The sequence below is a fragment of the Cololabis saira genome, chromosome 22 (genome assembly GCF_033807715.1).
Source record: "Cololabis saira isolate AMF1-May2022 chromosome 22, fColSai1.1, whole genome shotgun sequence".
NCBI lineage: Eukaryota > Metazoa > Chordata > Actinopteri > Beloniformes > Belonidae > Cololabis > Cololabis saira.
Window position 1 is genome coordinate 37,108,620 of NC_084608.1, and position 12,599 is coordinate 37,121,218.

General features: G+C 42.4%; 1 protein-coding gene across 3 annotated transcripts in view; it reads right to left on the minus strand.

Annotated features, from left to right (window-relative positions):
• Nucleotides 1-12,599, minus strand: part of LOC133423337 (rho guanine nucleotide exchange factor 4-like) — a 42,406-nt gene that overhangs the window by 18,960 nt on the left and 10,847 nt on the right. For all 3 annotated transcript variants that reach the window (XM_061713524.1, XM_061713523.1, XM_061713525.1), the window contains one exon: nt 4,751-4,878. In XM_061713524.1, the coding sequence (XP_061569508.1) occupies nt 4,751-4,878 (128 nt within the window). The remainder of the gene's footprint in view (nt 1-4,750; nt 4,879-12,599) is intronic.

A 12,599-nucleotide genomic window follows, 5' to 3' on the forward strand; every position in this document is an offset into this window, starting at 1 on the left:
CACCCATTGTCTACTGTTCACTGTTCTGTCCTTATTTGGTCAGTTCCTGTCAAGTTTCTTAATAAAAGAATCATGCAGAGGGGAAGCTCAGGAGTCGCTCAAGATGTAAATCCATAAATAAATAAACCTCTGTCCATTATTTTTCATTTTTTAAAGACCGGCAATTGTGTTATATAAAAAATAAAAAAATAATAAATGAAATAAAACGTCAAATAAAAGCTGAGCTCAGTGCAGGGCCCTCCCAGGGTTGGTAGAGAGTGGCAATGCCCAGGACTGTCACTTAGGTAGGAGCACTGGGTGATAGAATGGGAAAAAGATCGGGGATAAAAAATATTGAAAAAAAAAAAAAAAAATGGATATTCAAATTTTGAATATCGATATTGAATCAGCTGGAAAAGTATCGCGATATATTGCCGTATCGATATTTTTGCCCACCCCTAGGGACCATCCTTCGGCCGCCCCCAGAAGGAAAGAGCTGGATCTGAGTCCCGGTTCCTACCTGAGCGGTTCTCCTGCGCCGGTGGACCCCGCAGGGCCGGTTCCTGTCTTGGTTCCCCTCCAGTGTCCTGGGGCCCCCCTGGTTCCGCCCCCCGGACCCTAAGGCCCCCCCCGGTCCCCCCGCCCCCACCCCCCCGGTTCTACTGGAAGGCCAGCAGGAACATGAGCACCACGTTGATGACGATGAGCAGCATCATGATGACGAAGACCACCACCCTCTGCGTGTGGGGGGGCAGGTTGCAGCGTAGCAGCGCGCTAGCTAGCCCGGGCCGGTTCTGCCGGTTCCACCTGGACCCGGGGGCCCCCCCAGACCCGGTCCCGGTCTCCCGGGCCATCAGGACCTCCCCTTCCTCCCCCCAGCGCCGCCGTCGGGAGCCCCCGCACCAAACGCCGTCGCCCCCGCCGCCTCCCAGGCTTCCTGCCGCCGTCGTAGCCGCCGTAGCCGCCGCCGTAGCGCCGCCCCGCCGCCGCTCGGCTCCCGCCACGGCGTGGTGGGGGGGGAGGATGCTGGTCCGGGTTTCTGGACCCCCTGGGATCCTCCTGGTCTCAGGGACCCCCTTCGGTCTCTGGGATTCCCCTCCGGATTAGCGTTTCTTCTCGTTAGCTCTCAGATCTGCTTCCTCCCTGTCGCCGCCCGTGGTGAAGGGTGTAATTCCCCCTTAACTGGGGGGGTCTAGTTGGATTGCACCTTAAAACACTCTAATTCCACCTTAAACACTCTAATTCCACCTTAAAACACTCTAATTCCACATTAAAACCCTCTAATTCCACCTTAAAACACTAATTCCAACTTAAAACCCTCTAATTCCACCTTAAAACACTCTAATTCCACCTTAAAACACTCTAATTCCACCTTAAAACACTCTAATTCCACATTAAAACCCTCTAATTCCACCTTAACTGGGGGGGGGTCTAGGAAAATTCCACATTAAAACCCTCTAATTCCACCTTAAAACACTAATTCCACCTTAAAAAACTCTAATTCCACCTTAAAACCCTAGTAATTCCAGCTTAAAACACTAATTCCACCTTAAAAAACTCTAATTCCACCTTAAAACACCAATTCCACCTTAAAAAACTCTAATTCCACCTTAAAACACTAATTCCACCTTAAAAAACTCTAATTCCACCTTAAAACCCTAGTAATTCCAGCTTAAAACACTAATTCCACCTTAAAAAACTCTAATTCCAACTTAAAACCCTCTAATTCCACCTTAAAACACTCTAATTCCACATTAAAACCCACTAATTCCACATTAACTGGGGGGGGGGACTCTTTATCCAGGTTTCTGGACCCCCCCTTTGGAATTCTCCTGGATCTGGACCCCCCTCCTGGTTCCTCCTGGTCTCAGGGACCCCCCTCAGTCTCAGGGACCTCCCTCTTTGTTAGCGTTTCTTCTCGTTAGCTCTTAGTTCTGCTTCCTTCCTGCCGCCGTCGCCCGTGATAAAGGGTGTGGGGGGGAGAGGCTCCTATTCCAGGTTTCTGGACCCCCCCTCTGGGATCTGGACCCCCGTCCTGGTTCCTCCTGGTCCTCCTGGTCTCAAGGACCCCCCTCTAGATTAGCGATGATGCTCATTAGCTCCCAGAGCAGCTAATTCCTCCGTCTCTCCATCTCTCTGCTGCTCCAACAACAAGATGGATCCTCCCTTTCCCCCCTCCCCGTCTCTCTGTCTCCCCGAGCTCTCGGCCAATCAGAGCGCTCCCTCGGCACATCCTGGATACGGATGAGGGGTTGCCGTAGCAACCGCCCGGGAGGGAGGAGGAGGGGTTGCCGTAGCAACCGCCCAGGAGGAGAAACCGTCTCCAGGGAAACGGAGAGTGATTTGTGGAAGACGGAAAACAATGAAACATGAAAAACCTCTGAATAAAAACCAACGAGAATCCTCTGATCTGAGTCTATTATATTAATATAATATACAAGATATAATATATAATATTATAATATATTATATTAATATTCTGATACTACTCTCTTCCACCAGCTCAGATAAATGTTTATTTAACACAAGTGAAGGAGAAGAAATCTGGAGGATGAATGATGGAAAGTGGATAGATGGACGGACGGACGTATTATATCTCTGTCCTGCAGTTTCCTCCTGATCCACCAGGGGGCAGTAAAGAGCAGCAGAGATCAGTAAAGAGCAGTAAGGAGCCAGACATGTAACTGCAGCTCTGATCCACCGGGGGGCAGCAGAGCTAAACCTCCTCTAACATCTGAATGCATCAGCATTCCAGAGTCCGTCTCCATGACAACCAGAGAACCCGGCAACCCCCCCTTCATCACCATCATCATCCTCATTGATTTGACTTTATTTGTTGAACAGGGAATGTACATATTAATAAACAGTGTAAATATTCACGGTTGTAGCCGTGGCACTAACTAGACAATTTCCTCGCATACATTTTGAGAGTGCCACGGTGGGCTGCTGCACATTTGTGTAAATTTTACAAACAATAAAGGTGAAGTACTCAATACCGAGTCCAATGACACCACCCATGACTCTGTATGTCAAACCATTCAAAAGATATTGGACTATAACGTATCGGCCAATCAGAAGAAGGGGCGGGGCTAATTTGTATATATAATATACAAATGTAAATATTTATATGTATAATAATAATAATATACATATATATATATATCCCATGAACCGGTTCCCAGCAGGACTGCTGATCATCTCAGGTCAAAAGGTCAGGGTTCAGATTTCTCCATTTTCCAGGTTAAAGTATATGAAGTCTGTACTGACTGGGTCATGTGACCAGTTCTGGCTGAATGACTCAGCAGCTGTGCTCTGGTTGCCCCGGCAACAACAACCTCGACATGAGTAAGGTTCTGGGTTCGCTTTAAGAAATCCCCAGCTTTTGCCTTGTGACAAGCTCTCAAATAACTCAGATTTGTGAGAAAACCATAGCTCCTAGCAGAAAAACAAAGACATCGTGAGAGACACAGAACCCGGCAGATTCTGACAATCTTAATTTTATTCAGATATTCCTTAAAATGTGTTTGTAACGGCAGTTTGAAAACAAAGTGAGATTTTTTTGAAGAAAAGTTTTTATTACATTGCAGTCAATGGAGACCGAGTTTAAATTTTGTGCATACCCCACCTGTCAAAGTCACATTTTATGAATCCCAACACGTATGTCTACATTCTGACCAAAAATTATCTGTCTACCTTTTACGGTTTGGCCGTGAGCTCGAGTTACAAATGAAAAATAAGGTCATTTTTTGACTGTTTCTCTCACTCTAAACAATTAGAACTTCACTCTAGATTTGACAAAAAAGTGATTTCCAGTCCTCGCTTGAGCGCTCATATCTTGAAAACTGTACATGTTAGGAAAAAACTGTTTATGGTTTGGAGAGAGAAGAGAAGTTTTCCTCCGTTTTGAAGTTTGAATGACAGTTCTACATGCAAGTATGAGAAAGATACGTGACTCAGAAAAAAGGTGAATTTTGTCTTTTTTCTCGACATTTTTCCATCCGCTTTCAATGGGGCCATACAAATACATGGGGAAATGAGTTCCCCATTAGTTTGGAATTTGGAAATATTTTTGCACTTCGTGCAAAACCTATTTGTGCCATCGCTCTGAAAACTTTCTAAATCGGTTCAGAATTTTTCGAGTAACGGTGTGCAAGTGGTGAGGCCCCAAACTTCTCCCAATGCGTTCCGGATGGGGGTAAGCGTGCACGTTTTTGCACGTTGCGCAAAAACGTGCACGCCAATCGCTAATAAAAGTCATAGCACACAATTCCCGCTTAAGGCGCACGTTTCTACGTTTTTACTTTTCGCGTTTTCTCAAAGCTGCGGGACTAGTTACGTGCCGAAGTTTTTTCCGGAAAATGAATAAGATGAAACGCACACAATAACAATAGTGCCTCTGGCTGCTCCAAGAGGCACTCCTCCTCCATTGCTATTGCAGAGCTATGGAGGAGGAGTGCCTCTTGGTGCAGCCGTGGCCCTAATGACATTTATACCAACAAAACACAACGTTATAAATGACATTCATACCAACAAAACACAACATTAAAACATACGACTGAGCTAGATGAAAATCATTAAGCAATAAAAACATGTTACACTTGATAAACCCGTAATTAAGTGATCATAAAGTTAAAGTTCTAGGTGCTGTTTATGCTTCACCGTTGCCTCGACGCCGTTGCCTTGGCAACGCGTCACTCTGACAGAGAACCACCGGTCCGGTTCTAGACCGGCTCTAGACCCCCAACCCAAACCGGGTACCAGGGGTTCCTACCTCGTTGACGGCCAGCTGCTCCCCCCCGCCGCCTCCCGGGAACCGATGTCCGGACCGGAACTCCTCGTAGACCAGGTCGTCCTCCAGGTCCTCCGAGAACTTCTCAGAACCGTCAGGAACCACCACCGCTGGGGGGAAAGGGGGCAGAGGAAAAACTGATCAGGATCAATCAGAACCACCGCTGGGGGGAAGGGGGGCAGAGGAAAAACTGATCAGGATCAATCAGAACCACCAATGCTGGAGGGAAGGGGGGCAGAGGAAAAACTGATCAGGATCAATCAGAACCACCACCGCTGGAGGGAAGGGGGGCAGAGGAAAAACTGATCAGGATCAAGAGACTTTTCTTTAAGTTGCGACATGATACAAGTGTGTAGCGATTTTCGTTCATGTACGTCAAACCGTATTGTGGGGCTTGAGGCACAAAGTTTTCTAGGGGGCGCTGTTGAGCCGTTAGGCCACGCTCATTAATGCAAACCATTAAATATCACATTTTTCACCAGGCCTGGCTTGGTGATAAATTTGGTGACTTTTGGGGCACGTTTAGGGGGGCAAAAAGCCCCTCATTTCGTCAGAAGAAAGAAAAAAAGAATTCCTACAGATACAATAGGGCCTTCGCACTGTAAGTGCTCGGGCCCTAAAAATAGATGAATAAAAGAATAGATGCTCTGATATTTTCATGAACGAATCATTAATCTTTACGATCATCCACCGTCTGTTGAATGTTTATATATTTCTGTTCAGATGTTAGTTTTATTCCTGAGATTCATCTGATCATAGGCAGATATGATCTCCTGGCTGGCTCGCCAATTAATCCTCTGAGGATGCATTTAAGCATTTAAGCAACGTCTGGAGGGAATTTGGCTTTATTTTGCCAAAATAATTTTTTTATAATTAATTACTAAATTACACGATTAATTATATATACTACATAAATATCCACATAAATATCTAAACATATCTTAAGTATAATATACCATTTCTCCCTATTTTCCCTGTATATCCCTAGGGAATTATAACTGCAACATTTCCTTTATCCTTGTTTTCTTTTTGATTTAAGCTACATTTATCTATTTTATTTGTCATTATTTGGTCATAATACTATGATGTTTAGAAAATGTATTTATTTAATTTAATTTAAGTTTTTTTTGTTCCTTATTTTCTATTTCCTGTTTCATTAATCTGTCCATTCAGTCCGGGCCTTTTCTAGTGTTACTGCAGCTCTGATCCTGGTGGGTTGTAAACTCAAGACGTTTCAATAAAAAATAATAAAATAATAATAAAATAATAATAATAATAAAATAAAAAAATAAATAAAATAATATAATGAAAATAAAAATATAATATAATAATATAATGTATAATATTAATATAATATAATATATAATATAAATATAATATATAATATAAATATTAAAAAAAAAATGTTTCCAGAGGCCATGTGACTTTTCATGTGAAAACAACACTCACTCACACACACACACACACACACACACACACACACACACACACACACACACACACACACACACACACACACACACACACACACACACACTCACACACACACTCACGTGTGAGTGTGTATATATGAGTGTGTGTATAATAGTGTGCAGACGTCGGGGGGTAATGGGTCCAGTGAGTGTGTGTGTGTGTGTGTGTGTGTGTGTGTGTGTGTGTGTGTGTGTGTGTGTGTGTGTGTGTGTGTGTGTGTGTGTGTGTGTGTGTGAGAGTGAGTGTGTGTGTGTGTGTGTGTGTGTGTGTGTGTGTGTGTGTGTGTATATATATGAGTGTGTGTATGAGTGTGTGTATATGAGTGTGTATATGTAATAGTGTGTATAATAGTGTGTGTGTATGATTGTGTGTAGACGATCCAGTGAGTGTGTGTGTGTGTGTGTGTATATGAGTGTGTAGACGGTCCATGAGTGAATCCTGATCTGAATGTAGGTTACAGTAACGAGTAGCGGCTAACTAGCGGGACGAGAGCGCTGGAGCGGAAACGTTTCCATTAGAGTCGGAGTCACGTGATCGGGAGGAACCGGAGGAACCGGGAACCACCACGTCCCTGGAGAGCCTGGGTGCTGCACCCAGAGGTGCTGGGGGGGGGTGATTTTAGATTTAGATTTATTTATTTGCACAGTTAAACATTACACAAATAAAATTACCAATTTTACAAATTAAAGTGCAGGAAGGGGCGAAAACTCAAAAAGCTTATCAGGCGCCTCCACCTATAGTTAACATAAAATTTAACATCATACAAAAATACAAAATATACAAATGAGCAGTTAGAAATCTATAAATGATAGAAATTAAAGGAAAATTACAAATAATTTACACAAAAGAAAAATGATCGGATATATGAATAACAATAAAGAGTACAATTTAATAATTAAGAAACAAACAAAAAATAAACGACTAAATAACAAACCAGATGAAAACCAACAAAAAATAATTTCAAGGAGATTACACAAAACGATAAAATGTGTCAGCACATCCATTACTTATTCCAGAGCAGTCCATTTACAAAACAAAAAGTAAGTGGTGTTTCAGACATCCTTTAAAACCTTGTACAGAGAAGCATTTTTTTGCTAAATGGGAATATGTATTCCATAGTTTGACCCCCCTGTACCGTATTGCATATTTAGCCCTGGTTGTAACACATTTTGGAGGATGCAGATCTAACGCTCGACGGGTTGCATCAGTCTGGACCTGAGAGTTTGTAGTAAAATAATCTTTGAGGGGAGCAGGAATGCTTTCCTCCTTTAAGACCTTATAAATAAAAACACATGTCTGATAAATATTTATGTTATAAATGTTGAGAATATAAAGTTTCTGAAACTGCACCCAGAGGTGCTGGGGGGGGGGGGGGGGGTATTTGGAAGTAGATTGATAGATTGATATAAAAGAGTATTTTCAAAAAGAGACTAAAACAAAAATTGTTATTAAATTATGTCTCTTCTTATTAAATTATGTCTAATTCTGTCTAACTCTAAAATACCAATACCTGATGTTTTATTTTTACAAGAATCTCTTTGTATCTTTTAATCTGAGGATTCAGGGTTTTATTGTGTGTTTTAGGTAATAAGGTTATTATATGTGTGTGTGTGATTTATAGTAGTTTTGTTGTGGGACTGGTTCATCAACTAGTTAGCTACAGTTAGCTACAGTTAGCTACAGTTAGCTACAGCTAGCTACAGTTAGCTTCTGGGGAGTCCAGTTTTACAAACTTACCTCCATTGATTGCTATCTGGATTTGTGTTTTTAAATTATTTGTGAATAAACTCTGTGAAGTTCCCAGCTAGAACCAGTTCCCAGTTAGAACCAGTTCCCAGTTAGAACCAGTTCCCAGTTAGAACCAGTTCCCAGCTAGAACCAGTTCCCAGTTAGAACCAGTTCCCAGTTAGAACCAGTTCCCAGTTAGAACCAGTTCCCAGTTAGAACCAGTTCCCAGTTAGAACCAGTTCCCAGTAGGGCTGGGTTTTTGCCCAAAAATAAAATCTTGATTTCTTTCTCTCAAAATCCGATTTTCGATTACGATTATTTTGTGAATTGACAAAAGGCAAATAAATGATTTCAAATATGCTGTTTTTTTATTGAACATTTGCCCCATTGGGCTTTAAGTGCAAACTTTGCTCTTATTAAACCAAAAATGAATGAATAAAGTGCAAAACTCTGTAAAATAAGTTGAAAAAAAGTTTTAAAAAATATAATAAAATATAAAGTTTTATCTCTGAAAAAAAAAATCAGCAAATCAGCACTTGCAAACATACAGTAAGTTATATTTCCAGTTAGAACCAGTTCCCAGTTTGGAGTGTGAGACACTCGTTGAACCGTATCTAACCAGGACTGGTGGACGACGGTGACCTCTGACCTCTGACCTCTGACCCCGTTTATCTGGAGGAGAAACACCTTCACTCCTTCACTCTATAAATAAGTGTTTCCACCAGAACCTGGTCCTGGTTCTGCCAGGAACCAGGACCAGGTTCTGGTCCTGGTCCTGGTCCTGCCAGGAACCAGTTCCCAGATATTTGCTCCTTCCGTCTATAAATAAGTTCCAGGTTGTTTCTATTTCCATCGACTCGTCTGATCAGTCAGATCTCAGATCTTTTAAATAGAAACAACGGCGGTTGCCGCGGTGACGGAGGCTTTGATGCTCTTAGGTGGAAACACGTCTAGAAACAAAAGAACTGGAACCAAGAGAGAATTCTGTCTGGACCTGGACCCACTACCAGGTCTAGACCTGGACCTGGACCCACTACCAGGTCTAGACCTGGACCTGGACCCACTACCAGGTCTAGACCTGGACCCCCAACCGTAACGGAGGAACGGTTGGGATCTGGGGGGTCTGAGGGGTCTGGGCGGTCTGAGGGGTCTCCTACCCCGACCTCGTCCCTCCGGTCCAACACGACCAGACCTCGACTAAAACCTAAACCGCCAGCTGACGAACCGCCGTCTGCAGCTCAGAGAAACCAGGCCCCGGAGGAACTGAGGCCCCGGACGTTTCCAGAACCTGGGATTTCGGGTTTTAGTCCCCGACCGGATTTATGTAACAGAACCATCGGTACCCCGGACACGCCCCCTCTGATGTCATCACACATTCCTGAAGAACACACCTGCTGCAGCTTTCCTGTACTTATTAGAGCCTTGAGAGTTTTTGTTGGTCCTGTATATTTGCATGACGCGCTGCTGCTACAGAGAAGCACGCTGAGTCCCAGAGAAGTTTTATGGTGTTTAATCACAGATCTCATCCACATCGGCCTTCCCATTACATTCTTATTAGGTCTTAAAAAAAAAGTCAAAATTTCGAGAAAAAAGTTGAAATTTCGTACGAAGGAACGTACGAAAATACGCACAAAAAAACGTACGAAAAACGTACGAAAATATGCACAAAAAAACGTACGGAAAAACGCATGAAAAACGTACGAAAAAACGTACGAAAAAACGCACGAAAAAACGTACAGAAAAACGCACGAAAAATTGTACGAAAAAACTTACGAAAAAACGTACGAAAAAATGCACAAAAAAACGCACGAAAAAACGTAAGAAAAAATGTACGAAAAAACGCACGATAAAACGTAAGAAAAAACGTACGATAAAACGTACGAAAAAACAAACGAAAAAACGTACGAAAAAACGCACGAAAAAACGTATGAAAAAATGACGGCTACCACGGTGAGTCAAACGGCCACGAAGTCGAAATTTCAAGAAAAAAAGTCGAAATGTCAAAAACGCACGAAAAAACGCACAAAATGTCGTGAAAAAAGTCGAAATGTCGAGAAAAAAGTCGAAATGTCGAGAGAAAAGGCGAAATTTTGAGAAAAAAAAGTCAAAATTTAGACTTTAGAATTTAGAAAAAGTTGAAATGTCAAAAACGCACGAAAAAACCCACGAAATGTCGTGAAAAATGTCAAAATTTCGAGAAAAAAGTCGAAATGTCGAGAAAAAAAGTTGAAATGTTGAGAAAAAAATCTAAATGTCAAAAACGCATGAAAAAACGCACAAAATGTCGTGAAAATTTTCAAAATTTCGAGAAAAAAGTCAAAATTTTGAGAAAAAAGTCTAAATTTCGTACGAAGGAACGTACGAAAAGACGCACGAAAAAACCTACGAAAATACGCACAAAAAAACGTACAAAAGAATTTACATTCATTTAAATGTGTGCACTGACAAGTGTAATCGGGGTGATCAGTAAAAAGCGGTCAACAAAACTTACGGCTACCTAACTCTCCTCTCTCCTCCTCAGTGCAGGTGATTGGATACTTATAGAAGCTACGGTGACGACCCACGTGACCCAAACTTCCTTCATCACCGTGGCAACCAGATCAAACAAATGAAACATCAATGTCTGGCTCCTAAAACACCTTTATTCAACTTCTGCTATGACAGAAACCTGCTGGTCCTTTACAGACCACTAAGACCTGGTCTCCATAGTCCTGGTCCAGACCCCAGTGATGGGCCCCCCTGCAGGTCCAGGTCTGATGTAGACCCGGGTCTGCAGGTCCTGGTCTGTATCAGACCCGGGTCTGCAGGTCCTGGTCTGCATCAGACCCAGACCTGCAGGTCCAGGTCTGATGCAGACCCAGACCTGCAGGTCCTGGTGTGATGCAGACCAGGATCTTCCTGCAGGTCCAGGTCTGTATCAGACCCAGACCCTGCAGGTCCTGGTGTGATGCAGACCAGGATCTTCCTGCAGGTCCCTTTCAGCACCAGGAGGTGGTTCTGGTTTTGGACTGACAGGTCCCAGTCTTATCTCACATTCCAAGGATTCCTCAAGTCCTCCTCCCCCAGAACCAAGACTCTGGGTCTGGGGGGGAGGATTGATAAAGACCTGGGGAAAGTTAGCTGGTGCTGTCTACATGTAGAAACCCAGACCAGGTCCAGACCAGGACCCGGGTCTGATAAAGACCTGGTCCTGTTGAGGTATGTGGAGGGTTAGCTGGTCTACATGTAGAAACCCAGACCAGGTCCAGACCAGGTCCAGACCAGGTCCAGACCAGGTCCAGAGAGATCAAGACCAAGACTAGTTAATCTCAAGACCACGACAGACCAGGACCACAAAGTGGTTTCCAGACCTGCAGGTCCACCACACGCTAACCCCCTCCAGCAGGTCTAGCTTACTTAGCACCATGTGGCTAACGTTAGCCCCATCTGGCTAATGTTAGCAGCATCTTGCTAATGTTTTCATTTTTCATTTCATTTCATTTAATTATTTATTCAAACAGGTTAAAACAAAAACAAAATAATCAGAATACATAAAATGTATATACCGAAAAAAAACAAACAAAGAAAACCATCAGCAAAACAAAGCAAATTAAAGAGACAAATCTATATGTAGATAAATATTTCCTGTTTGAAAGGGTGTAGGATGAAGTTTCAAAAAACTTCTCTAGTCCTGCCCCTTTAATGTTCTGTTTTTACCGTTTCTTCATTTCACAGAACTCCAAAAGAAAAGCATAAAAGAAAAGAAAGAGTGGTTCAGCTGAGCAGGAACTCTCAGTTCATGTGTTCATTTCCGTTTTGTTTCCATAAAGAGTAGTGTTTTTAATGTTAGCACCATCTGGCTAATGTTAGCACCATGTGGCTAATGTTAGCACCATCTGGCTAATGTTAGCACCATGTGGCTAATGTAAGCACCATGTGGCTAATGTAAGCACCATGTGGCTAATGTTAGCACCATGTGGCTAACATCAGGACTGCTGGTCCCCTCTAGACCTGGACCTGGACCTGGACCAGTACCAGGTCCAGGTCTAGATCCAAGTCCAGGTCTAGATCCAGGTCTCTGGACCCCCCTCTTCCCCCACAGACTCTTTACGTTCCTAGATAGACGCTAGACGCTTGTTCCTCGTAGTTTACTGTAATGTATTTATTGTTTTGTGATTGTTGTTGTATCTTCTTGTACGTGACCTTGGCTAAGCTGCTTATAAATACAATATCAATATAATATTATTATCCTGTACAGTCCTGGATTACAGAGATAGAGTTACGTTAGAAAAGATAACTCATGGAATTAGAGGTAAAGGACAAAAATTCGAATAAGTTTGGACAACTTTAATGGAATTTCTCAATAGAAGCAACAATAGAATATTTATATCTGTAAAACAAGTGTGACCATTTTTTTGTTTGTTTTAGTTTATTTTTTTTTCTTTTATTTTTTTTTTATTTTTATTTATTTCCGTTTGTTTGTTTGTTTGTTTGTTTGTTTGTTCTGTCTTATTTTGTTTTCATCTGCGTTTACACAGCGAGACCTGCTCGCATTTCATTGTGTAATTAATACTTGCTGATTGTTTTTGTGTTTTTTGTACATTTATATTGAAATTCAATAAAAATATTGTTAAAAAAATAAAATGTAATA